We start from the raw sequence: 25,989 nt of genomic DNA on the forward strand, positions 1-25,989 counted from the left end.
GAGGCTTAACCAACTGAGCCACCCAGGTGTCCCTGAAGAGGGCTTTTTAAATAAGACTGGAAGCCCAGAAGTTATAAAAGAAAAGATAAATATATTTGATTAGAAGATGAAAAAAATCAGGGCACCTGGGTAGCTTAGTCCGTTAAGTGTCTGACTTCAGCTCAAGTCATGATCTTGCAGTTTTTGAGTTCAAGCCCCACATCAGGCCCACTGTTGTGAGTGCTGAACCTGCTTTGGATCTTGTGTACTGCTTTCTCTCTGCCCTCCCCCATGTGCGCTCTCTCTCTTTCTCTCTCTCTCCCTCAAGAATAAGTAAACATTAAAAAATTTAACAAGAAATAAGAAAAAGATGAACAAAATTTTATATCCTAAATGGTACCATAAGCAAAGTTAAGGGGCAAATGATAGCTACCATTTGTATGATGGAATTGGTAGTCAAAGAATTAATTTCTATAAAATTAATCTTACAAATTTCAGTTCTTGTAAGTTGACAAGAAAAATATTAAATAATGCCATAGAAAAATGGGCAACTGATTATGAGGAGAAGAACAAGTCCAAATATCCTACCATACAAAGAGATCTTCTAATTTCTTGAGGTCAGGACAGGGGCATTAGCATCACCTTCCTAAAAACTAGAAACGATCCTTCCTCTGCACTGAACACAGCCAGGATGCTGGGTTTTGCAAGCCATTTGTGGGCTGGATTTCAGCCCCAACGAACTATGCACATATTGCACAATGCATGCAGCAGTCCAGATTCAGAGAAATGCAAGTTCATGACGAAATATTGCTTTATATCCATCAAACTGTCAAAAACTTAAAATGAGCAATAATACCTGTTGCCAACAGGGATGTGGGGGGAAGTGTGCTCTCACATATTGGAGTTGTAAAGCGTTCCAGCCTTTTTGGAAGGCAATCTGGCATTATCTATTAAAAATACATATTCCCCTTGACCCTAGAATTCTACTCCTAGGAATCTATTCCATAAAAATAAAAGTGCTAATTTGTAAGGACATGTGTGCAAGAATGTTTATTGCAGGACTGTTTGTAGCTGCCAAGAACTGGAAACATGGTGAATGGCCATTAATCAGGGAATGGCTGAAAAATTAAAATATATTACTCCATAGAATATTACATGGCTATTAAATGAAATGAATTATAGCCTTACCAGATGTCTGAGAGAGATTTCCATGAGATATCGGTGAGTCAGAAAAACAAGACACAAAATGAGTGCAATATGATTCCATTATGGTAAAAAAACAGAACAAAAGCCTCTCTATATATGTGGGTATATATGAGTATGTATATGTCTATGTGTACGATAACAAAGGGAAATCTACATAGACACACTCTAGCTAATGTTAGGGGGAGAGAGGAAAAGAAGAGTTGTCTACGATAAAAACAGCAGGCGTGATATAATACCATTCGTGTAAGATTGTGGAAGTATCCGTGCATAGGTATATGTGTGACTATGTGTGTACATAAATGCATCGAAGGATGCACTCTTCGGTGTTACTGGTTAGGATGGTGAGATTTCAGGGGACTTTCATTTTCACGACTGTTTCTTTGTTTATCATTCTGATTCTTTAAAATGGACATGTATTATTTTTATATCCAAGAAGAAGACGAACTTATTTTCATTTTGAAAATGAAATAACAGCAAAAAACAAATAAACCCCAAACTCCAAATACTAATACACCTCCGTAATACACACATTCTTATTTATAGTTGGCTCGAGGGGACTCAACTTGGAAAAGCAATGCAAAAGAATGAACAAAGTGGATATCTGTTGCTCTGAAGTACTACCCTCATCACAAATTATGGGGCAGTTGGGAAAACACTCAAAGTCACACATATGTTTGTTACAGCACATCTTTTTGATGGTTTCACTGTGTCAGCAGAATTATTTGCTGCCTTTTGTAAACTTTTAAAAACTTTTAGTAGAAGTGTGATATTTTGGTGCTTGGTTTTTCTTTATAGGAGGATGTGGAGTGGACGGGAGGACCACGGGAGGGGAAGGAGCAGTTTAAGGAAAAGGTGGGCAGGCCTCTCCAGCAGCTGGGGGCACTGGCTCAGTGCTGCCTGCTACCTTGAAGGGGTGTGGTTTTAGCTATTTGAAAAGGAGATTTCCTCCTTACTTTTCAGATGGCTAATGAAAATAGCATTATGTGATATTATAAACCCAGCGTTTGGGGGTGAAATTCATTTTTGCATTTTGGACTTGAGAGGAGAATTATTTGCACTGGAGTTTGGAGAATAGGAGACGTGTTGACCTAGTTTTAAGTCAGGCTGCTAGTTAGTATGGGTTCACTTTTACCCAACTGTTCCTTTACAAACCGAGAAAGCAAGGGCAATCTTTCCTGCCTGTAAAATGCGGATCCTGAGAGTACGTTTAAATGGGCTAAGATGGAGAAAGTGCTCTAGAACGGTGCCTGCTCTTGGGAAGTGCTACGTAAGTGTTGATTTTATTATTATTATCACCACTGCTGTCATTAATCTATTCTCATTGGTCAGGCTCGACTGCTTACATAGAAAGCCCTTGTTTTGTTTGGGAACGGCTTATAATGTAAGGCATTGATGTGGTTTAAGATTCTGACATGCTGTCTGAATTACTTTGCGTGTGATACTTCACCCAACACTGTGAACTTGAGGGCACTGTATTCTATTTGATGGCAGAATTGAATAAACAGTCACTTATAGTCATCTCATAATGACACTTAGCAATTTAATAGGATATTAACCATACTTTTGATTTTTAAAAGCAAATGTGGTTTTCAGTAAAATCAGGTGTTGCTCATTCTCAGTTTGGGATAGGACACAGGGAAAGTATGGCTTTATTGGGATATCCAGCAGTTTTCGCCAAGGATGTCTTTTCCTAATAATTAAAAAAAGAACCTTTTAAAACATCATGTGACGAGGATGCGTTAGGTTTTGCTTTTGGGGTTGATGTTTCGTTTCATCTTGTTAAAATGTCCCACCACCTATTTGACCTCTACAGTTCTGAGAGGAGAGCTTTCGAAGGCCATATTCTTTCTCTCTCCTTCACCCTCCCTGAGTTCTGGATAAGCTATTTTGACCCACCCACTGGGAGAGCACCCCTGGTGTGGGAAGGTCAGGAGCCCTGAAAAGAAGGTCTGAGAAGAGAAGGCCTCATTCCTCTGCATTAGCTGTGAGCCAGAAAAAGAACCCCCCTGCAGGGCTCCCACATTTGAAAAGCACCCTGGTGCCTAATGACAATTGTGTGAGTGCAGAGCGGATGCTGGAGGACTCTGCCCCTCTCTGACCTCGTTTCTTGTAGTCTTTACTTAAAATAGTAACCAGTTAACTGTGGTGGCCAGTGGTAGCCTGAATTTTTACTCCCAGTGCTCACCTGTCTGCCTCACTTTCGGAAATGTCAAGTAAGTGCCAGCCTGTTTGGCACCCTCTCCTAAGGGATTTTATCTGGAGAATAGGTATTTATACCCCCTTCCCAGCAGCACCCTTGAGGCACTTAAGGCATCTGGTCTCCCTTTATCCTCTTGGTCGAACGTTGGGAATGATCATTTGAGTTTTCATAGCCTGTGCTCTGAGCACCTCTCACCAGAGTGTCTGAGGAATAAATCTGTCTGTGACTTCTAGGCCAAATATTCACCGGAAGCATCAATGGTCAGTAGGTATGGCTTTTGGGGATTTTCCAAAAGGCAGGACAGGCTTGGTCTGTAAAACAGCATCTTGGGCAGTTCTGCGTGGATGTTCCATTTCAAGTAATCGACCATTCAGGGGACATAAATACAGGCTGTAGATACAATATGTAGGTATAACAGGCTGCCATTTGCCTAGGAAGAAACAGAAGGTGTTGCAGATTTTGTAAGCGAAGAAAATAGCATGGTGCCATATCATACATTTGCACTGAAGTTGTACAGGCCATGTCTTTCCAAGTAGGGAGAATGCAGGTCCCAATAACATTGCTGGCTTTCCCAGAAATCCAGGCACTTTGATCAAAGTAGATTGTTGCATGCTAGGGCATTTTTTTTTTAAACCTCTCTTAAGACTTACAATCCTTCTTGGCAAAACTGGCATAGCCAGGGAATAGTCGCCGCATTTTATATCGAATATACTGAATATAAGTAACTGGATAACAATAACAAAAGAAACTGGACTGGCAAGCAATTTGAGGTAGGTCTGTGTGGTTAATTTTTTCTCCCCCTCTCAGTGTAATAACAGATCTGATGCCAAAAGAGCTTTGGCTTTAGAACTGAGCATGTTTTTTCTACCTGACTCACCATGGGTGATAAATAAATCAAGTACGTTTTACTGCTCTAAGAGTATGTGGGATCATGGGTAATCTTTTCTCAGAGGCAAACCATGTTCCTCACTTTGCAGATGGACTCGCCAGAGCTTAGAGAGGAAAAGACGGCTTGTTTTTATGACATGCACATTTTGGTTGACCCAGTGGAGCAGTTTTCTTAATTTCAACCTGGTGACCCAGCCGTACTTCTTACTCAACTGTATCACTCAGAAAGTATCCTAGAATCAGTCAAGGTTTCCATTGCTGCATCAGTTTGACAGGTGGTGTATCCATTGCATATCAATGCCCTGATGTGGCATGAATCCAGGACTCTGCCATGGACCTAATGCCATTCACTCATTCAGCAAATATCTTGTGAATACTACTATGTTCCAGAACATCACGGAAAAAGGACTCTGTCGTGTCATACTGAAGCGTTTTCAATTTTTTTTTTCTTTGCCTTTGAGGTATCCATGTGAATATTGCTGTGTTTGGCAGTTTCTTCCAGGCCTGGAACCCTGCTTGGCTTCCCTATTTTATGGCTTTCGAAGGGTGCCTTCTCCACTGGCTGCCACTAGAGGGCGGCCAATTGCCAGTAACAAATTTGGACACTTAGATTTTGTGCACTTTTTCAAGACTTTGGTTTTACTCTTTTTAGTAAAGAACAGTTACACGACGCCATTCTCCTCCTAACGGGATGTCAAATGAGGAGAGATTCTAATATGGACTAGACGTTCATTTCCTTAAAATCTGGACTTTGGAAATATCCCTGTTAACAGTGAATAACTTGTTAGTAACGGCACACCCTGAATGTGACATTTAACCACATCCTATTGCTGTCTACCATACCGCACCTCTAGTTCCATGATATTCCAAAAAGAAATTCTTGAAGAGATGGACTCTTGTATCAACTCAAAGAATTTACTGACAGCCCAATTCGGCTCTTATTTTGCTGTTTATCCAATGCCCTTTCCCCTTGGGCCCAGGCAAGCCTGGCCTCCCATTTTGCCCCAGGGTTTGGCTTCAGCTAATTTAGGGGATTATATTCTCTTAATCCCGGACTCACCTAACTCCTCCATTCCAGATCTTCTGCTCTTTCCTTTTTTGTACCTCTTAAGCACCAACCAGTACTCAATTTTCCATCCTCTCTCTCGGAGAAGGGAGGAGTATTTCTCAAGTGCTCACTTTATGCCAGTTGCTTTTCCTTTATGTCACTTACACTGTCACATCTATTCCTCACAGCAACCCTTAAAAGTTGGTATCAATCTCCCCATTTTACAGATGAATAAACTGAGGATCGGGATTAAGTTGGGGATTGTGTACTTTGTAAATAGTCAAGCCAGGATCCAGTCCTGAGATTTCCTGATTCGCTTTGTTCTGTACTGCCCTCCTTACTCAGATCTTCATCCTCTTTAGTATTGTCATCAGTGTTTCTACTTGTACCATTTCTTGTCATCTCCTGGGTTTTACCATGGGAAGGTTTAACCAAAATTCACAATGCATGATAAAAACTAGCTAAAGACAATATAAAAATGAAAATGGACCTCAATTTGGGTGAAATTGCCTCTCCTACCCCCATTATATTTCAGAATTAAAAAGAAGCCAAACTTGAGATCACTTTGGTCCTTAGGTAAAGCAGGTTCTTGGTTCAGCCCATTTATTATAAGAGTTCACTTTAGGAATTACCCCAGAGGAGCGAATACTCAAGATTAAAACACTTAGATTTGACTTTATTGAAAGACTTCCTAGAAACCCAAAGGCTTTCAGAATCTCTGTCAATGAGCTCATTTGTTTGGTCATAGTTATAGCTTTCATATTTTGAGTTTTTCAGGGCAAGGAATTTCTGTGTTACAAGAGGCTAACATGAATATAGAATCACCAAGTTGGAAATTGAATTCTCTCTAGTAGTCTAAGTTTTCTACATGTCTCCTGCAGTTCTCAAGGAGAAAATGACCATAGAAATGTCTGGATTAGCAAGTGTTTGGCATTTATGATGAGTGGTGGAGATTTTTAAAAAACAGCTTTATTGAGATATAATTTACATAGCACACAATTCACCCATTCAAAGTGTCTGACTGAGCGGGTTTTAGTACATTTGCAGCTTATGTGCAGTCATTCCCATAGTCGGTTTTGGAGTATTTTCATCATCTCCTAAAGAAATCCTGGACCCTTTAGCTGTTGCCTCCTTTCCCCCCATACCGACCCTTACCTCCAGCCCTAAGTAACTACTAATCTACTTTCTGTTTCTGTGGATTTCTGTATTCTGGAGTTTCACAGGAATAGAATAATATAGTATGTGGCCTTTTGTGTCTGGCTGTTTTTGCTTAGCATGGTGTTTTCAGGATTCATCCACATTGTGGCACGTATCCATCCTTCATTCTTTTTTATGGCTGAATAATATTCTATGGTATGCATATACCACGTTTGTCCATTTGTCCATTCTTCTGTTGATGGACATTTAAGTGTTTCCACCGTTTGGCTGTTAGGAATAAGGCCTCTGTGAACATTCATGTACACATTTCTGTGTGGCCATATGTCTTTACTTCTCTTAGACATATGCTGGGAGTAGAAGTGCTGGGGCATATGGTAACTTATGCTTAATTGTTTGCAGAATTGCCAGATTATTTTCCAAAGCAGTTGGACTATTTTACAATCCCACCAACACTGAGTGAAAGTTCTGATCTCTCTACATCCTTGTCAACACTTATTGTCATTTGACTTTTTAATTCTAGTCATCCTGGTGAGTGTGAAGTAGAGGGTTTTTTTTTTTTTAATAGGGTGGGATTTATATCATTATGTATTTATTTATATTTTTATTTATTCTTTCAGCTACCAATTATTAACCATATGCTAGGACCTGGGCCAGGCTGAGGAGATTTAAAGGTATCACACCTGCCCTCCACATTTTGTGGGACAGGGAGATGGAAAATGAGAGACACTAAAATATAAGTATTTCTCCCTCTCTTATCTATTTCACTCATCATCTCAGCCACCTCCCCTTAGGCAACCACCAGTTTATTCTCCAGATGTATCAGTGTATCTCTGTTAATTTGTTTTGTTTTTTAGATTCCACAAGTGAGTGAAATCATATAGTATTTGTCTTTCTCTGGCTTATTTCACTTAGCATAATACCCTCCAGGTCTATCCATGTTGTTGCAAATAGCAAGATCTCACTCTTTTTTTTTTTTTATGGCTCAGTAATATTCCCTTGTGTGTATGTGCATGTGTGTGTGTGTGTGTGTGTGTGTACTGCATCTTCCTTATCCATTCATCTATTGATGGACACTTGGGCTGCTTCCATACCTTGGCTATTGTAAACAATGCTAAAATAAACATAAGGATATATGTATCTTTTCAAATTAATGTTTTCATTTTCTTTGGGTAAATACCAGTAATGGAATTACTAGATCATATGGTATTACTATTTTTAATTTTTAGAGGAACCAAGTATTTTAATATAGCTATGGATAAAACTCTGCGAAAGCCAAAAGTAGTATGTGACTAATTTGAGATCCACTTAATTTGCATAGGTTTACATTCAAGCTATGAAATAGATAAGGTTAAAATATTTAATATCAGCTTTTTGAAAAGCCATTCTAGAAACATGAAGGCTTTCAGAGTCATCGTTATTGAACCTACTCATGTCTAGAAAATAGCCCTGGTTTTCAGAATTGTCACTGAGTTCCAACTATTACAATATGGCAATGATACAAATTGTTGCCTGTTGAACAAGGATAAAATAAGTTGATTGGTGAGAACAGAGGACGAGAACATATGGTGAATTTGGGAATCCAGGTACCAAAATAAATTTCATTTCTTGCCTAGACCTTAATAATCCCATTCCATTGGATTTGTGCTTTACTTCTTTTATGAGAACCAACTGCATCCATTTTGTCTCTTCGCCCAGAAGTTCACCTCATTCATTTCCTTGCTCGGTTCCTCTATCACTATTTTCTTTGAGGTCTTAGATCCGCCCTGCACTGTGCCTCTGTCCCAGAATCCAAAGCTGCATTGGAGAAGTGGTCATCGGGCTGCCAGCCACTGTTGGCTTAGGTGTATTTAAGTTGCACGGGACCCTCTGTGGACTTCAGGAACATTTTCTCACCACCTCCCTCTGCCCTCTTGAGTAGAATAAACGTAGAATTGTGCTTTAGCGGCTAGGCAGACCAGAGTTCACTGCCTTGAGTTTTCAGAGAATAGAAAACACCTGCTGCATGCAATTCAGCAGGACTTGGTTCCCCTCTTCGCCAGAATGTGGGACATTTTAGGTCCTGTGGCTTCCGTCCATCTGTCCTGCTTGTGGACACCTATTTTTATATGGTGGTGTAAATATCTGCAGAACAACCAGACTTAACGCGCTCTCCTGCGCTTGGCTTTCAGACTTTTCCTGGATGAGCCCTGCCTAATGACAGAGTAGAAGCCTGAGGTCACATAAATGGTGTGAGTGAGAGAGACAGGTGCCTCGGAAATGTCACCATACTTAAAGAAATACCCTACAGACAAACCTCTTTGGGGGCTCTTGGGGCAGCCACTTTTGCGGATGAAAGGAAGTTTCTTTTCCCAGGATATGCCTAAGGGAGTCTATTTCTGTACACGTGGACTCAGTCTTAAGAGAAATTGATTCATGTATGTCTTGCTGCAAACATGGTTCTAGTCCTTCCACATGGTGGTAATGGTAGAATGGTTTTTTCTTTTCCCCCTTTGCCCCATCCTGCCCCTCTCTGCAAGAGGACCTTGCCAGTTGCTGTGATTTAGGATGCAGGAGCTGCCAGGCAATGAAGCAGCTACGAAGGCAGCCCTGACCTTCCTCTCTGGTTGGTGACAGAATTTCAGATCCGGTGTCCATGTAGATGGGTGATGGGGGGACTTGGAAAACATGGATTGTCAGGTAGAGGAGGGTACAAGAGAGAGGAGTTAGCTATCTTAGAAAAATAGACACAGCAAATAACCAGTGGCTTTACCAGGAAGAAGAACCGAGGCCCACTTACAATTGTCTAGCTTTAGTGAGGGTGAAAAGGAAGCTGGGCTAGTTCTCAGAGTAGATAGACTGCCATCTGACTCTGTGTGATCTGAGTGGAGAAAGCTTCTGTATAAAAATATCCCATTTGCTGTCTTTCTTGGTGCCTGAGATTCTAATCAAGCCATTGCTTCTGCGTGCCTGTGTGTGTGTGTGTGTGTGTGTGTGTGTACCATGTGTCTCACGAAGTCTTGATCCTCTCCTTGTGAAGGTTTTAGGGTGTCCTAGAGTCTCCTAGTAAGATGCAACTACCTGGGAGGGAGAGTCCTTTAAGCCGATTCAGAACATGCCCTGAAAGAAAGGGTGCGGATTAGCAGGAAGGGATTTGGAAGAGGCCCTTGATACAAGGTGGAATCCATTCAGCTCAAGGAAGAGCCAGAAGAGGGGGGCTTAAGAGAATCCCAGCCTAGGTCACTGTTCTGCCAGGGGAGGAGATTTATATCAATTTCAGGGGCCAAGTAGGGGATGGGGGACTAAGGCAAGCCCCTCTCCCACAATGGAATGTCTCACTACTTCATTGGCCTTCAGCCTTTGGGCCTTGGCTTTGACTTCATGTTTCTCTAGGCAACTGGAGCTGACTGATGTCCTTTCCCAGAAGCCAGAAACCTGGCATTATCCTGGGCCCTCTGCCTCCCTCAAGCCCACAGCATGCCTGCTACCAAGTCCTGCACGTTCTACTTCCTTAGAAATCCCTGATCCTGCCCCTCGTCTACACCCCAGTGCCACAGCCGCTTAACAGGTTCCCAGGCCTCTATCTAGCTCAGCTTCCCTCCAATTTATGGTCACACTGCTGATGAGAATCTCTTTCTAAAAAGGCAGCCTCTTCATTTTCACCTCTAGCTTAAAATCTTTCAGTGTTGCCTGATTGCCTTCCAGATCAAACTCTGCACCTCTTAGCATTGGCACCCACTCCTTGTCTCTCTAGCTTTTTCTGTCTCACTCATACCCCTGCAACTACCTTCCTACCAAAGGGATCCCCTGAAATCATGATGCTCTCTCTCACTTCCCCGAGGACTTTTATACATGCTGCCACTTCCGTGGGGACATCTTTCTTCCTACGGGGCAGTCAGGGTTCAGCTCAGGCATCGCTTCTGGGAAGGCAACACCAACCTTCCTATCTGGTCGGTGTGTTTCCTCCAATCCCACAGTGGCCCCTTTTCCTCTCCTTCATGGCTCTGCATTCTCCCTCCCTCACCTTTAAAGGTGACAACTGTCTTCTGTCTCTCTGCATCCCAATGCCCAGCATAAAGGAGGCAAGGTGGCACAGGGTAGGGAACCTACACATATTTCTGTATGAATCAGTTGTTCTTAGGTTATGGTTTGGGTCTGAAACCCTTTCATTCCTTGGCTCATTTCTGAAGTCTACCCAACCAAGGCCCAAATTAAATGAGACCACCTCCATGAAGTCTTTCCCTCCCCTGCAATGTTAGAGGTACCCTCTCCCTCCACTAAGGTTCTTTGACATATATCACTTCTTGCCTGCTTTAGACCAATTTGTGAAAATCTCGACACCACAAAACCTTGAAAACACAAAGAAGTGAATACACTCAATAAACACCCAAGGATGCATCCATTGGGATCATGGGCACCATGCCAGGAAAAGGAGAGCCTGGTTGGGCAGGCTGCTCTTCCCTTTTAAGTCACATCAAGTAATTACTCTGCTTGCTTGTAGGATTGGGCCTACTATCTTTATTCTCTCTCCAGATGGATGGGAATTGCTTTTTGTGGGCTTTTTCCCTGTCTGGTTTATTTTTATTTCGCCACCTGTGCCTAGCACAATGCCTCCCTCAAAGAGAGCCTCCAATGGGTGAGTGAATGAATGAAATGAATTAGTGGGAAGCAGCAAGCATCAGTTTCTAATTTGGCTTTACCCTGAAATAAGAGCTTTCAGAGGTCTGGCCCTAGGAGGATCTCACAAACCCAGAACTTGACTTTTTTTCTTCTGTGAAGGGAGTAAGACCTTCCCACCCACATTCCCAAGCGGAGGGAAAACCAGATGATAGTTTTGATATGCCCTTTTCAGCAATGATACCCCTATTTCAGAACATACCAGAGCTGGCTCTGGATCTCAGGGAGCCAGCATGGCCCATTGGCTGCATTCATGCAGATGAATAGAGGGACTGATGGTGAGTTTGTTCTTATTTTTTAAACACTCACAGGACTTAAAACTCCTCAGCTCCCAGAGACTGCTAGGTCCTGCATTTATTTTGAATGGCTTTTGTGGCACACTTCCTCTTTCAAATGAACTCTTTGGCTGTTGGTGATTTCTGCTTCTCCTTCCCTTCTCTCTCTTATTTTGATGTGCCTTAAAAAAAGTCAGCTGCAAAGGCCAAAACTTGCTTCAGAAATGCCGTTCTTCCCTGCTTGTGCATGGGCATCTCCTCACAGTTTTGACTTGTTGTCTGCTGAAACAGCCCTCAAACTTTTTAAGAGAAAATGGATTTGGGTGCCCCTTGTGGTTTGGGTCCTTGGGTCCTTGGCCACACTCTAAATGTTCTTGGGATGGTGGCACTGAACACGTACTTGACCTGGGCCAGGGGTTTTGCTAATTGATGTTAAGGCTGAATTTGAGAAGGCTCCACAAGATGGATTCACATGATTGAGAAAACCTTCCCCCTCCTTTCCCTGGTCACACACACTGTCTAGGGCAGTGCTATACAATAGAAATACAACACCAGCCACATGAGTTATTTTAAATTTCCTAGTAGCCACATTTAAAAAGTAAAAAGAAACATGTGAGATTAGCTTTAATAACATTTTTTACTTAACCTAGTAAATCCAAAATATTGTCATTTTAATGTATAATCAATACGAAAATCATTAATGAGCTACTTTACATTCTTTTTTTTTTTTGGTACTATTTAATCTGGTGTGTACTTAACAGTTTCTGTCCATCTCCATTTGAACTATCCACATTTCAAGTGCTTTGTAGCTACATGTGACTCATGGCTCCCACGTTCGATAGTGTAACTCTTGACTCTTTGGGTGGGATGGAGGTTGGTTATTCCAGGCCCACTTTGACCTTCAAATTAAGCTACCCAACCAGCTGAATCAAGATGAAAGAGGTGGGCAACTATACTAAAAAAACCCCAAAAAACAAAAAAACAGAGAAAAAAAATAAATTGAAAGGGATGGGGGGGAAGATGGAGTGTATTTAGGTCTATATTTATAGAGAATATATCTATATTTCTATAGAATATCTATAGAGCTTTAGAGATGGGATTTTAAAGGTGTCTCGGTATCACAATCAGCAAGAAGGCATCTTTGGGGCTTCAGTAGTTATATGACCCCTAACTGAAGTAGTCCTATTATTTTGTTATGAAAGTTGTTCTTTGCTCATTTTTCTTGGATTAGTGGATTTAAAAAACTAAACTTGGTAGACAATTTTACCTTTTGTTATCTCTTTTTATAGATTCCCTACATTCCTTATGACATCAGGAAATAATTAAATATCTCTATAACAATAATAATCAGCGTGAATTGAGAGCTTGCTACATGCCAGACACTTGACATAGGTCCTGAAAAAGACCCCTATGAAGTAAGTTCCATTCTTGTTACCATTTTTCAGATGAGGAAACTGAAACATTCAAGTTGCTAAGTAAACTTGCCCAAGATAACCCAGCTACAAGTGGATTCCAAGGCTCACATTTCTTTGCAAAATTAATGTAAAACTTAATATTCTCCAAAACTGTTCAGGATTCTAGGATCTTTTAAACATGTCTACTTCAAGCCTCCTTGCTTTCTAGCATTCTGCCTTTTTGTGGGGTGGAATCAGGACATTTTAAGACCTATTTGGAAAATCTGGCCTCTCTGCAGAGGGATGAGGGCATTTGCAAAGTGACAGACCTGCTTTACTGTAGAAAATAATCTTGATCTACAATATGAAAACCAAAGTTAAAATAATAACTCTTATATGTCTTAGAATTATAAAAGGTGAATTCACAACAGTTCTGGTTATTCAGAAGTCATGGCATTGATAGACTTAAAAAGACATTCAATTAGATTATAAAAAGCAAGGCTTTCCTACTTTAAACATATCCTGTCCTGGGGTACCTGGGTGGGTCAGTCGGTTGAGCATCCAACATCAGCTCAGGTCATGATCTCTCGGTTGGTTTGTGGGTTCAAGCCCCATGTCAGGGTCTGTGCTGACAACTCGGAGCCTGGAGCCTGCTTCAGATTCTGTGTCTCCCTCTCTCTCTCTGCCCCTCCTCCCCCGCTCATGCCTTCTCTCTGTCTCTCAAAAATAAACATTTAAAGCAAAATTTAAAAAAATCCTGTCTTTAATTCATTATTTTTGCAATTCAATCATTATAAAATGCAACTTAAGGGTTTAAGTTCTGAATTAAAATTTCTCAAAGTGAAGACAGATCTGACCTGCCATTTTCAAGTGTGCTAGGTAGTTAGGAATTATGCTGGTTTCTGCATCTGCGCCTTAACACAATAAGTGATTATCTATGCTGAGATAATCAATTTGTAATATAAATTTGTTTTCCCTCTCTTATTAAATTGCAAGCCCCATTCAGGGCATTTCCTGCTTCCTTTATCAAGCTGCATATATTAAAATACACTGTTGTCCTCCAATCTGAATTGCTGTGGTTTTGATATCTCAAAGAGATTGGTGGGAGTTCTGGCTGATACTTCAAACTCATCATAGTTCTTGGGGTAGGCTGAGTACAGTGCTTGCTTTTTAAGGTTGTCAAACCTCATTCCAGTCCAACAACTAGCTTTTGAATGATTCCCCTGACAAATCAGTAAGAAAGGGATTTTTCCGATTTCAATTGTAGAAAAATGGATACCTTTTTTTTTTCAAATGGCAGGATGCTATGCAAAAGAGTTACAAAGCAATCTATAGGACTTGACTGTGCTATTAACTAGGCAGAAAAAAGGAGTTAAAAATTTCAAGTCTTACAAACATGCCCATTCAGTCCTGTTCTGTTTTTCTGTGACTCTAATAGTGTATGAAATTGAACTCTGAAAGTTCTGGAACTTATGTATGTATGTACGTATGTATGTATGTATGTATTCATTCATTGCCACTGAGAAAGGAAGTGAGAGTGCACAGCCCTGAAGAACTGGCAATTTAGCATCTCCTCTCCCCCTTTCACCCCCTCCTCCGCTATTTTAGCTATTTGACCTGATTAAACAACTTTGGGATGTTAGCCAGATTTCTGTATGCTAACGAGGCCCCTATTCATGATTTACTGGGTTTTCATTCACCGGGAGCTTCCCGGACCCCAGTGGAAACCTGGCTTCACAGAAGTCTCCCAGTTTTGTCAGGGGTTCGTCAGTGAGAAGTTCACACTGACTTGGGGCAGACACGACTCTGAACGCCTCGAGTCATACTGGATTATTCATTAGCAAATTTTTTCCACCTTGTATCTGAGTAGTGAAAGGTGACGCCAGAATCGCGTGTGCTACTCCCCGAAAGAGACTTTGGCAACACCTTCTGTCTAGTTACTCTCTTTCCTAGTAGCAGGAAGTGTTTCCAAAAGTTTCCTTAAACCTCCTCTATCCCTAAGCCTAAAGGCCAGAGCGCCAGGTCCCACTTGGCTCCCCAGCCGGCCGGAATCTGACCATTTCAGAAGTTTCTGGTGTTTGTAGATTAGAAGAGGTGGTGGTGGGGAACCGCGCAGAGTGACCACCGCGCATTACGTAACGAAAGCCCTGGCAGGAGGAGGGAGCGAGCCTGACATTGAGACATTCCAGGGGGAGGGGAGTTGCTGTCCTGAGTCGCCAGGAACGGCGGCAGCCGTTCCAAGAAACCTAGAGAGAAAGGTGGCCGAGATAAAGAAAACACTACGGGAATGAGAATGTTAACAAGCCTCAGGACCCAGAGCATTAGCAAACGGCTGGGCACGTGTAGTAATTTGTTAGACGAAACGGCAGCCTTCCAACTTTTGCAGGAGAACAAGGGGATTTGCCCTTTGGGGGATTAAAAACGTAACAGCAAAGCCAAAAGCTAATGAATGGGGTTCAGTGGTTTGTTGGCAGTACTTAAATATTTCTGTCCAGGAGTGCAAACTCTGTGCAATTATTTAGAAAGTAAGGACTCACACCAAACTAGAATACTCTCTCGTGCTTCTCCACTTTACCAAATCCAAAAAGCTGCTGCTCGCGCGGTACTGCCCCTTTAAGACCTGCTTGCTCTCGGGCTCTACAAAAGGGAGTGACCTCTGGGCTTTGACAGCTCCCCTAATAACTACCACCGTGCAGGCCCCGCCCACCTGGCGACCAGCAGCGCCAATTGGCCACCGGGCCGGTATCCCGTGCTCTGATTGGCTCACCGCTTCCCCTGAGCGAACCTTTAGAACTCTGAGACAGACAATATTCTGTTACATTGTAGCAAAATGGCGACTGTCATTCACAACCCCCTGAAAGCGTAAGTAAGACTAAAAAATGTACATATTCCGCCTGGTTTCAATATGAAAAAAAAAAGGCGCCTTCCGCGTGCCGAGCGCTGCCAATGCACTGCGCTTGCAGGCGCCTGCAGCCGCGGCGGGGCTTCTCTTTTCTTTCAGCTCTTACTTCTTCATCTTCTTTTTTTCCCCCCAACGCGCAGAAATGTCAAGAGATGCAATTAACAAGAAGAAAATTGTTACATTTGTGTTCTGCTTAATTGGAGGACGGACCGAGAGGGGTTAGAGGCAGAGGAGCGAGGCGCTCGAGTGCTGTACAGGGGGGTCGTGGGTAGCTCGGGTACAGCACGGTCCCCTGAGTGCCTGGCCTCGCGGGGCGGCGAGCGCGGCGCGGGGGGCGGCCGAGCTGGGGGCGAGCGCCGGGCAGGGGCCGCCTGGGTGCACTTGGCTGAGCCCCGCGCCTTCGGAGTCCGCAGCCTCTGCCGGGCTGCCTGGTCCGCCGGGGCGAGCGGACCGTGGCAGCTCCGGAGTTTGCAGGGCGCTTTACGCCTTCCGATCGCTCGCGGGGAGTTTGTGCAAACCTTCCGGAGTTGGGAGGACCGCAGGGGGAGCAGTGGGTCCCGGGAGCCCTGGGGCCCAGGTGGTTGCCCGGGGCTTTCCTGCTGGGGCAGCCCCCGGAGCGTGAGGGCGCTCCGGGCGGTCACCGGTGTGCCTGTGTGTGTTTGTGGGCGAACTGGCTGTAGTATATTAAGGACTCGGGTTAACTTGGGGTTGATTTGGAGGCAGGGAAGCTGCAGGTCTTATGAATGGTGTTCTCGCCTTCTCTGGGTGAAAAGCCGAGGCGGGCAGAGAGGCAGCTTGGGGCTCCCCGCCTGTGCCGGCTGCTTNAGATCCCAGATCCCGGACGCAGGGGGGCAGGCTGGGCGAGGACATGCGGGGACCAGTCCCCGGGTCCGACAGCCAATTCCTGCCTGCCTTCCTTCCCCCTCCTTTTCATCCTGGCTTCCTTCCTTCCTTCCTTCCAGTCGCTGGAACTGTTAAGCTGCCAAGTCCGATCGCGATCGCGGAGCCGGGGGAGGCTTCGGAAAACTAGCGTCGCTCTAAAAGGGGTGCTCTTGGCGATGATGTTGGCAGAGGAGGTATCCCTCCTGATCGCGGCGCGACGTGGGTCGGGGTCCGCGCCTCTGGGACCCGGACTTCCCAGCTGGGCTGGTAGCCGCGGGCGAACGGAAGGGGGGAGGCGTGAGTGGGGTGCGTTTAAGGCAGAATTCTCCCGGGTGTGTGGCCANCCAGCTTATCTCCCCTCAGTAATAGGGAAAAAGGTAGTAATGTCCCCCGTATCGGAGTTTTAAATACACACATATATATTAAAGCTGCAGTTAAGAGGATACTGGAAGCTGATGTGGATCATAGAGCAGCTCCCGGCTATAGCTTTCGCTCGCAAGCTCGTATACACTGCACTTGAACGCCACAGCATTTCGCCCAGGAAAGAAAATGTTTTATGGCAGAATAAATGGGCGTAACTTCGCCGCATCCTCGCTCCCGGCGGCTCGCGCGGCCACACCGCTGATGCTTTGAGTTTCTACTGAACCCACAGCTGATTTGCAGTTTCCCCATTTTCAGCCGAAATCACACAGGCGGGCTGATGCCACCTGGTAAACTCAAGTTGGAGAAATCTATTTCACATGTGCGCCAGGTTTATGTCCTACTGGGAAAGCGGTACCATCGTTACCCTGGAGCCCGCTCACGCGCGGGCAGGCGCAGTATCTCTACGCTCCAGGGTTTCCCTGCTCGCTCCAGTTTTTTTGTTTGTTTGTTTTTTGAACCGCAGCAGGGTGCCTGTTTGGCGAGGGTGTCTGGGGTGGTGGGGTGGGATTAGAGGTGGCGGAAGGGACAGAGAGGCGGGCTGGTTAGTGGAATTAGTTCTGAATTATTACACTTGTACTTTGTATGGAGACAGTTGCAGTGAGATGTTTTGTAATTCTGTGTCACTACACACACGCACGCGCTAGCGTGCACACAACACCCCTGCCTGCTTTTTCTAGGTAGGAGTTGAGTGGTCATTTTAAATTAGCCCCTTCTTTTTGTATCTCGACCCCTTTCCCTGGAGGTAAGGAGGTGTAAACAATACCCCGCCCCCAGCCGAGCCTTCTGCACTCCGGACGGGTTTTAAACTCCTGTGGCAGGAGCACACACGTTGTTATTGGAAGACCCACACCATCTGCCTTTATTTTTAAAAACAACTTGTTTAATAAAACATCTTTTATATTTCATTTGTTTTTAAAAGTTGCTGATCGGGAAACAATACACACTTAAATTATGCATGGGATAAATTAGAACAAAGCGAAGAGACACATCCAGCTAAAGGGATGGTTCGTGGTGTTGGGAGGAGGGGAGCAAGGAGAATGGTTTGGAGAGCTAGGTTTTTATCCTCCTGTGTCCCTCCTGACAATGAAACGGAGCTGAACGACATTAGCATTTTCTCTGTGTTTCTCTGTGTGCGTCCCAGTCTCTCTCTCCCTTTCCTTAAAAAAAAAAAAAAAAAAAAACAAAAAAACCCCCCCCCTCAGNGATTGGGGAATAAAGTGGTGGTAGGTTAATGTGCTGGGCAGAAACAGGCTCAGGTTCCATGAACACCTCTGTAGGGTTCTGCCTATCTTGAGTATGGACCATTTTTCATTATACTGGCTTTTTGCATTGGGGACATTCAATAATTCAATAGCTCGGGTAACTGGATGGCAGAATTTGAATCTCATTGCTTTGGGGTCTTCCTTAGGGTCCCTAGCTCCTGGAGCCACATCTCTTCTATTAGCAGTTTGGCTTTTTTCCTGCCTCTTTGATCTCCTCTCAACTCCCTTTCTTATTCCTCCTCCTTGTACCCTTCACCCCCTTCCTCTCTGAAGCTGACAGCCTGGCTTCTCTCTGTTGGTGCCTTTAACATCTTATTACTGCCCAACAGGGTGTTAGAGGCTGAAATAGGAGCCGCCTGGACTGATCAGATCACAAAGAGGACACGGCAGGTGGCCCCACAACCAAGCGGTCACATCTGGACAAATAGAATTTGAAAGCATTGATAGACTTGTATGATGTGTAAATGGGTAGTACACATTATTTAATTTAGCAGCTACATTGTCTGAGCCTAGATGTGTGAGTAACCCTTATTTCTTACATGTACAAGCAAGATAAGGGCCATGTAGTGAAGTAAACCCATACAGGTAACATCACTATGGATTTGCTAAAGGTCTATGTGTAAGTCAGTCACATACCACATCCTGGTTGATTTCTGTATATCTGGGAAACCATGCTTTTCATATAAATTCTAATATTTCTTGATATTCTAGTTCAGGTAAGCCATCCTCCCCCAAATCTGCTATCAACACTTTAAACAACTTACTCTCTGATTAAGTTATCAAAACCCTGGTTTGTATGCACTTAACTGGGAATGTCTGCCACCTTCTGCCAGACTTGATTATGCACATATGTATCTATTATTTTAACTGCCTGCTTAGAAAAGAATAACTGTTATTATTATTTAATTATTCTGTATAAACCAATAGGGCTTTTCCTCAAGTAACTCTTTGTTTGAAAAGAATGAGAGACCAGTACACTGTTTTGTCATGCTTATAACTGTGAACATGTAGATAGATAATTGTATTGAAATTTTCTTTTGTGAGGAATTCCCCTTGCTTGGAGGTATGTGTTTATATCTCTGTTTTGTTATTAAGGACACAATTCTGGGAGAAGTAAATACACACTTACTTAGCCAAGGTCAAACAGCAGGTCGTGTGTGTAGATGGACTTCAAATCTTCATCTCTTTATACAGCCTATGATCTGGATACACTGTATTCTAATCTAAAGTGGTTTCGGTGCCTGTGAAAGTTGTGTAATTGTGGCCACTTACAAGCCAGACCTCACTCTTGCTGCGGCACTCAGTTTAGATATNTGTTGGAGTGGGGCAACGTGAGTGGGTAGGTACTAAGTGGGGAACATGGAGGTTGGAACTTTGTGGACTTGTAGCCTTTTATGGACATTATTTTAGTCCCTTATGAAAAAGGACCCTCAGATATTTTAAGCCAACAGATGCCTAAGAACCACCTTCTCCATCTGCTTCTGGTTGCCCCTCCCCATCCCCCAAAAGCCCTGAATCCTCCAAACTTTATTAGCACATTATTTTTCATCGGGAAGAATGTCTGGTTTTGATGAGATACCCATAAAGGATATTAATTTTGGCCAGAACCCATGTAGAGGCATTGTCACAGGGTAAACCTTTGCAAATAGTCTGGCTTGCAGACCACCTTGGGGACATCCAGAGATGGCTGGGAGATTGGGAGCTGCTGAGATCCTGAGGTGGGCTGGGAATCAGAGGCCACTTAATTGGAGACCTCTCTGCTTCCTCTGTCTTTTTGCAATCATGCAGGTAGCTGGAATTTGGATACATCTGAGAAAGACTATAATGTCTAAAGCTGTTTCAGAGCCATCTGCTCAGATCAATGCAAAACATAAAATGCTACGGTCAGCATGCTTTGTTTTGCACCAAAAACAGAAAGGAAACTGAGGCTGACGTTTCTGTTTTCAAAGAGCAGCCATACTGTTTGTAGTGGTAGTGGGGGCTGGGTCATAAAAAAGGCACCAGAATCCAGGCCTGTTTATTGTCCCAAGCTCTGCAAAGTAACTTTTGTGGTTTTTGAGTGTTCTGAAAGTCAGTAGAAGACAGAAATGTAGCCAATGTGGCAAGCCCCTGGCCAAGAAGTGCCACAACCACTGACACAGTTTTTGTGAAGCCACGGTTTCTCCAGCTGGGGCCTATGTGAGCATGACCCTAGCTGTAGATAGTCTTTAAATATGCAGGTATGTAACAAGGAAAGATAAAGCGGTCTGGGGGTGGGGTGGCGGGAAGGGAAGGGAGTAGGTGAGTGGATAAAACTGTGTGGTCTGGAACTCTGAAAAGATTATTGTTTAAGGTGAGAGAGGCTGATATGATGATCTGTTGCCAGTTCCAAAGTTTTCTTTAGTTGTGTGAGTGACTGGGGAGAGATGAGGTGTTGTGGTGTTTTTGTAATTTGTTTTTCTTACTGGTCCGGTTACTAGTGTTTCACAGTCTGTCAAACCATATGGATGAATGGAGCTAGCATCGTAAAACTGTCACCCAAGGAAGGTTTTTGAAGCCTGTGATTTGCATCAGAGTTTTAAAAGCAGTGGTTAGAAGGTGTTGGGTGGGGGGTGGGGGGTGGGAAAAGAGGAGCGGACTGTGTTGGGAATTTCTAGGTTGTGTTTGTGAATGGAGGTGTGGGGGGTGGAGAGGGAAGCCTGGAGAGGGCTGAGAGGGGCTATGTTTGGAAGCAGGGAGGGGCGAGGGGATTAGACTCAGGGTGCCTAATAATGGGGTTCAGATAGCCCACAGTGAGTCCTCCCTCCCCGCCCCCACCTTCGTTATGAGCCTGAGAAACGATGACACATGTCTAATCCTCCTTTTGCACCCTCTCCTCCCCCTTCTGCATCCAGAGACTGTGGTCATCTCAGGTTGCTGCGAAGTGAGCACATTTCTGTTGTTATTCTCTTTGAAAACCTGCTGTTTGTATTAATTGCGACTGAAAGCTTCACCAAAAGGGGTTTTGCAGTCCCCAGACTTCCACCTGCTCTCAGTGTAGCCCAGTCTCAAACAATGTCCCTCTTCCACGTTCGTTTCTCACCACTGGCTAGCTAGTCTTTGTAGCTATGAGGACCTCAGGGTAACAGAGGAGAAAAAGCCCTGAGAGGGGAATCCAGAGCTTTGAGCTCTGTTCTCAGTTTTACCACCAACTTGCTACTCAATCTTGGACACAGAGCTTCTCAGACTGCAAATCCCTTGTTATGAAGATGAGGGTGAGGCACCTTCTTGCCCAGTTTCCTTTCAGGTCAAACACTTGGTGGCTCTCACTATGGTCGCTTTGGAAGCGGAGAAGCGTGAGGGGCCAGAGTGCCAATTCTTCCTTGTTTTTAAAGTGTGTTTCCAAAGGGGTTTTGTTAAGACTGGGAGGTCTTCATTAGTTTCATCTTCTCGGGTCCAGTCCTGCCACATCCAGCTATCACCTGGGGTTCTAACCTGGATGGCACACCTCTCCCTTCTCAGGGCCTACAGCTGAGGACCAGCTGGTGGGCCATTTAGAAGATGGACTTTTCTTCTGATTCTCCCCTTTGGACGCTTTTCTTCTCCTGAGCACCCCTACCAGAGGCTGGAGAAAGGAGAGAGAAGTGGAAGACTAATTGGCTTATTTTGCTGTTCATTAAGTACTTGGATCAAGTTTTTGGTTGTGGAAAAGACTGGAATTGCTGAGAATGTCTGTCTTTTTTTCTCTTTTCTTTTCTTTCTTTAAAAAAAATTTTTTTTAATGTTTTATTTGTTTCTGAGAGAAAGAGAGCATGAACAGGGGAGGGTCAGAGAGAGAGGGAGACACAGAATCTGAAACAGGCTCCAGGCTCTGAGCTAGATGTCAGCATAGAGCCCGACACAGAGCTCGAACCCATGAACCGTGAGATCATGACCTGAGCCAAAGTTGGACGCTTAACCGACTGAGCCACCCAGGGAGCCACCCCTTTCTTTTCTTTAACTGTGTGGAGGGAGAGGGGGAAACCAAGCAAAGGATTTTTCTCCTTTGGATTTCATTTATTCACTATCTCTCTGGACCTGTCCTCTCCCCACTATGGCACCCATTTCAATGAACAAGGATATAAAGTGCTTACTTCACTACCATTTGGATAGCCGTAGATACCCCTCTGTTCAGAGAGTTGAAGTGGACCTGTACTGAGGTCTCACTGAGCTTCCTCTAGCGTACCCCATGTTACTGCTGACGGAATGGACGTGATTAGCCAATATACAGAGGCCCGCCGTACCCAGGTGGGTATTACCAGTATCTAAATTAGAATTCACTGCCTCTCCTTCAGTGACGTGCCTGCAGAATATCCTGTATTCCTCTGAGGGTGTTATTATCAGGCTTTCCTTTGACTGGAAGCTCCCTTGACAATTATTTTCTATAAGGCCAAAGGAGGAAGAGGGGGTTGCAAAACCCATCAGAGAGTTCATAGAAGCTGAAATTGTGATTCTTAAGCAAAATGAAAGAAAAACCAAAATGGTCACCCTGACCTCCATCCAGCAGGCTGAGGCAGCCCCTTAATTTTTTTCTAATTGTGGCAAAATATATATATATTTAACATTTATAACTTGTAAATGTGCCATTCCAGCCATTTTAAAGCATATAATTCAGTGGCATTAAGTAAATTCATAATGTTGTGCAACCATGGATACTAACCATCTCCAGAATTTTTCATCATCCCAAGCAGAAACTGTGTGCCACCTAAACAAAAATTCCCATCTCCTCCACCCCCAGTCCCTGGTAACAACCTTTCTACTTTCTGTCTCTATGAATTTCCTTATTCTAAGCACCTCATGGAAGTGGAATCATACAATATTTGTACTTTCGTGACTGGTTTATTTCACTTAACATATTGTCCCCCAGGTTCATCTCTGTTGTAGCATGTGCCAGAATTCCCTTCCTTTTAATGGCTGAATAATATTCCATTGCACATACATACCACATTTTGTTTATCTACTCATCCAGTGAGGGACACTTAGGTTATTTCCATCTTTTAGCTATCATAAAGAATGCTGATGTGAAGATGGGTGTATAGGTAGCTACTGGAGCCCCTGCTTTCAATTCTCTTGGGTATATGCCTAGGCCCCTTCATTTTTAGACTCTCCAAAATTCAGGGACTATGTTTCTGAATAGTAAACCTTGACCTTCTACACTTAGGGGAAAATGCTGATAGTATCGTGAAATTAAACCTCCTTATCCCCCCTTTCCCTGTAGGAATAGTATTATTTTGGGGGGGGGGGAGGTTAAATCCTCTGAGAACCCAAAGACTCCCTTCTTTCATCTTCAGCCACAAGGATTGCCCTCCCCTTGTCTCTACCACCCCTCGAGGGCACACGGGGTGTCAGGCAGGGTTTGGGTTTGTGGGGGGCAAAGAGCTGCAGCAGTAGCAGTTCCCTGGTGAGTCTTGGACTGAACCTCTGGTTTGTTTCCTGGGCAGGGTGGAGGTTTCGTTTGGCAACAGGGGGCCGAGGGGATACATGGGAAGATGGGTCAGCTTGAAAGGCAAGAGTTAGTAAATCAGACCTGTCTTTCCTTCAGTGAGAAAGCTTGTGTCTCCTCTCTCCTCCTTTCCCCTGCACCCAGCTCTGCTTAGCCCCCAAGGTGCCCGAAGGAAATAATGGATGTGAAAACATTTCCAAAGGTGTAAAGTGCAAATGGGAAGTGTTACTGGGAGAACACAGTTTCCATTAGCTGACTTGAGGCCTTCTCGGAGTCAACAATACCTCATATAGTCAACATTATTTTAATATATTAAAACTAAATGAAATGAGTATGGCATTACACGTCAAGCCTAATCATTGTTTCTCAGGAAATGCAAAGCCTCACTCATCCAGCTGTGTGTAAATAGCCCGAGGCTCTCATTGGATTTTTTCCCATTGTCTGGGTTTGAAATAGGTGAGACTATGAGCTCAGGGGAAGCCCTCACTTCATTTCCCATCGTCAGCCCAGAAGTGAGTCCACCTGTAAAATCGGGAGGAAACCGAAGCTCAGAGGGCAGAGGAGAGTGCTTGCCTGGAACTTTGGCATTGGTCATCTTGCAGTACCCGAGTCCTCCAGATGACTCTGGGAAGAGAGGAGCAGTGGCCGTGGGGCTGGAGCTTCAGTCTGCTGGTCAACGAGGAGGATGTGCTGTTGACACAGGAGATCAGCTGCCTGAATGGATTCTTTATACAAAAGTAGACTATGGAGCGCATCATGGCGGGGGTCAGAACTCAAGAGACTTCCATCTTGATTGCCAGCCTTCAGATAGAAGCTACTGTAACACGATGACATTCCTTTGCTATATGAAAGCAAATTAAGTGAGAAACATCATCTGGACTTCTGTTATCCTCAAATAACAACTCTTTACGTGTCTTTGCTGCCAGTTGAGCTCAGTAACTGTCTCGCCCTCTTCGGGGCTTTCTTCATCCTGTGCTGGCCAACCCTGACTGCTAGGCTGCCCCTCAGAGCTAAGCAGCAGATAGCCTCCCTCCCCACATCTAGGAGCCTTCATTCCAAGGAAGGCCTCCAGTCTGTCTGTTTCTCCTTCCAGGCCGTGGTTCTTTGGCAGGACAAAGTAAGTGCTTGTGAGCTAGGAGGCTGACGGCTCCCCTAGGCTTCTCCTACGGAAACCACTGTCCATTGGGGGTGGGGGCAGGGAGGCAATGTGGTGCTGGGATGGGGGAGGGCAGGGTGGATGGGGTAGTGGGAGTGGAGAGAATATATTCTCTCCTGCTAATTATTTTCCCTGAGGACTTAGCCAATGCAGAACCATCTATTATCGTGGGAGCGCTCTATGGTGGTTCTGCCTGTGATGAATGCTAAGTGGAAACAAGCAAGAAAAATTAACAGGCGGCTGCTTCTGTCCACCTAATTAAAATGCATATCCAAATGCATAATTCCTTATGTTTCCCCATGCACACACTCCCCTTCCAATCCCGATTCTATGGAGGAGAAAAAACACTTTCCCCCAATCATTTCTCTTGATTATATTTCCATCAAGGAAGAGCTGGAGGGTTCCCTTAGAATAGAGAAGGGCAGTTCTTGTAACACTTTGAAAATTGCTGGGTTATTTTTTTGTTTGTTTGTTTGTTTTTCTACTTAGACTGAGCCCGAAAATTCTGAGCTGTTTTTGGTTTAAAATGAAGGACAAAAACTTTATCGGACTGCAGAAAAAAGGGGGAAGGAAGGAAGTAGAGAAAGAAAGGGGGGAAAAGAGAGAAAGCAAGCAAGAAAAAAGAAAGTTCTCACCATTTTTTGCTGACATTTTAGTTTTGTGCTAAGAGTCTGGTTTGGTCGTTTTTTGTTTTTTTTTTTTTTTTTCCTTTCCTCCTCCTCCTCCTCCTCCTCCTTTTCTTCTTCTTCTTCTTCTTCTTTTTCGGGACTAAAAGTCAGGAAAGCCTTTTCTGTCACTCTCTATTCCTTTCCATGACTTTGCACTACCTCCCACAGTCCCCCTAAACAAACATCACCCAGGGTTTTGTAGAGAGATTTGAGAAGATGCATCTACCTGTGCAGATCACGTAGAGAACAAAAAGCAAAAGCCTTTGCATTTGGGACAAGATCAGACAGAGATGCTGACATCACAGTTCCAAGTAGGTTTGGAGTCAAACAAACAATACCCCTTCATCCATATCTTCCTCCCTCTTGGCTCACTGATCATTTTCTCCCCATCGAAGAACAACTTTATACAGTGGCCATAAAATATTTAATAGACAGGAAACTTAAGTGCCTGTGTT

General features: G+C 44.0%; 1 protein-coding gene across 1 annotated transcript in view; it reads left to right on the plus strand.

Annotated features, from left to right (window-relative positions):
* The first annotated feature begins 15,628 nt into the window (after nt 1–15,628).
* The window catches only part of DPF3 (double PHD fingers 3), a 252,461-nt gene continuing 242,100 nt past the window's right edge, over nt 15,629–25,989 (plus strand). Inside the window, exon 1 of the mRNA XM_077750840.1 lies at nt 15,629–15,663. Coding sequence (XP_077606966.1) covers nt 15,632–15,663 — 32 coding nt within the window. The 5' untranslated portion in view covers nt 15,629–15,631. The remainder of the gene's footprint in view (nt 15,664–25,989) is intronic.

The sequence above is a fragment of the Crocuta crocuta genome, unplaced genomic scaffold (assembly GCF_008692635.1).
Source record: "Crocuta crocuta isolate KB4526 unplaced genomic scaffold, BGI_CrCroc_1.0 scaffold186, whole genome shotgun sequence".
Lineage (NCBI taxonomy): Eukaryota > Metazoa > Chordata > Mammalia > Carnivora > Hyaenidae > Crocuta > Crocuta crocuta.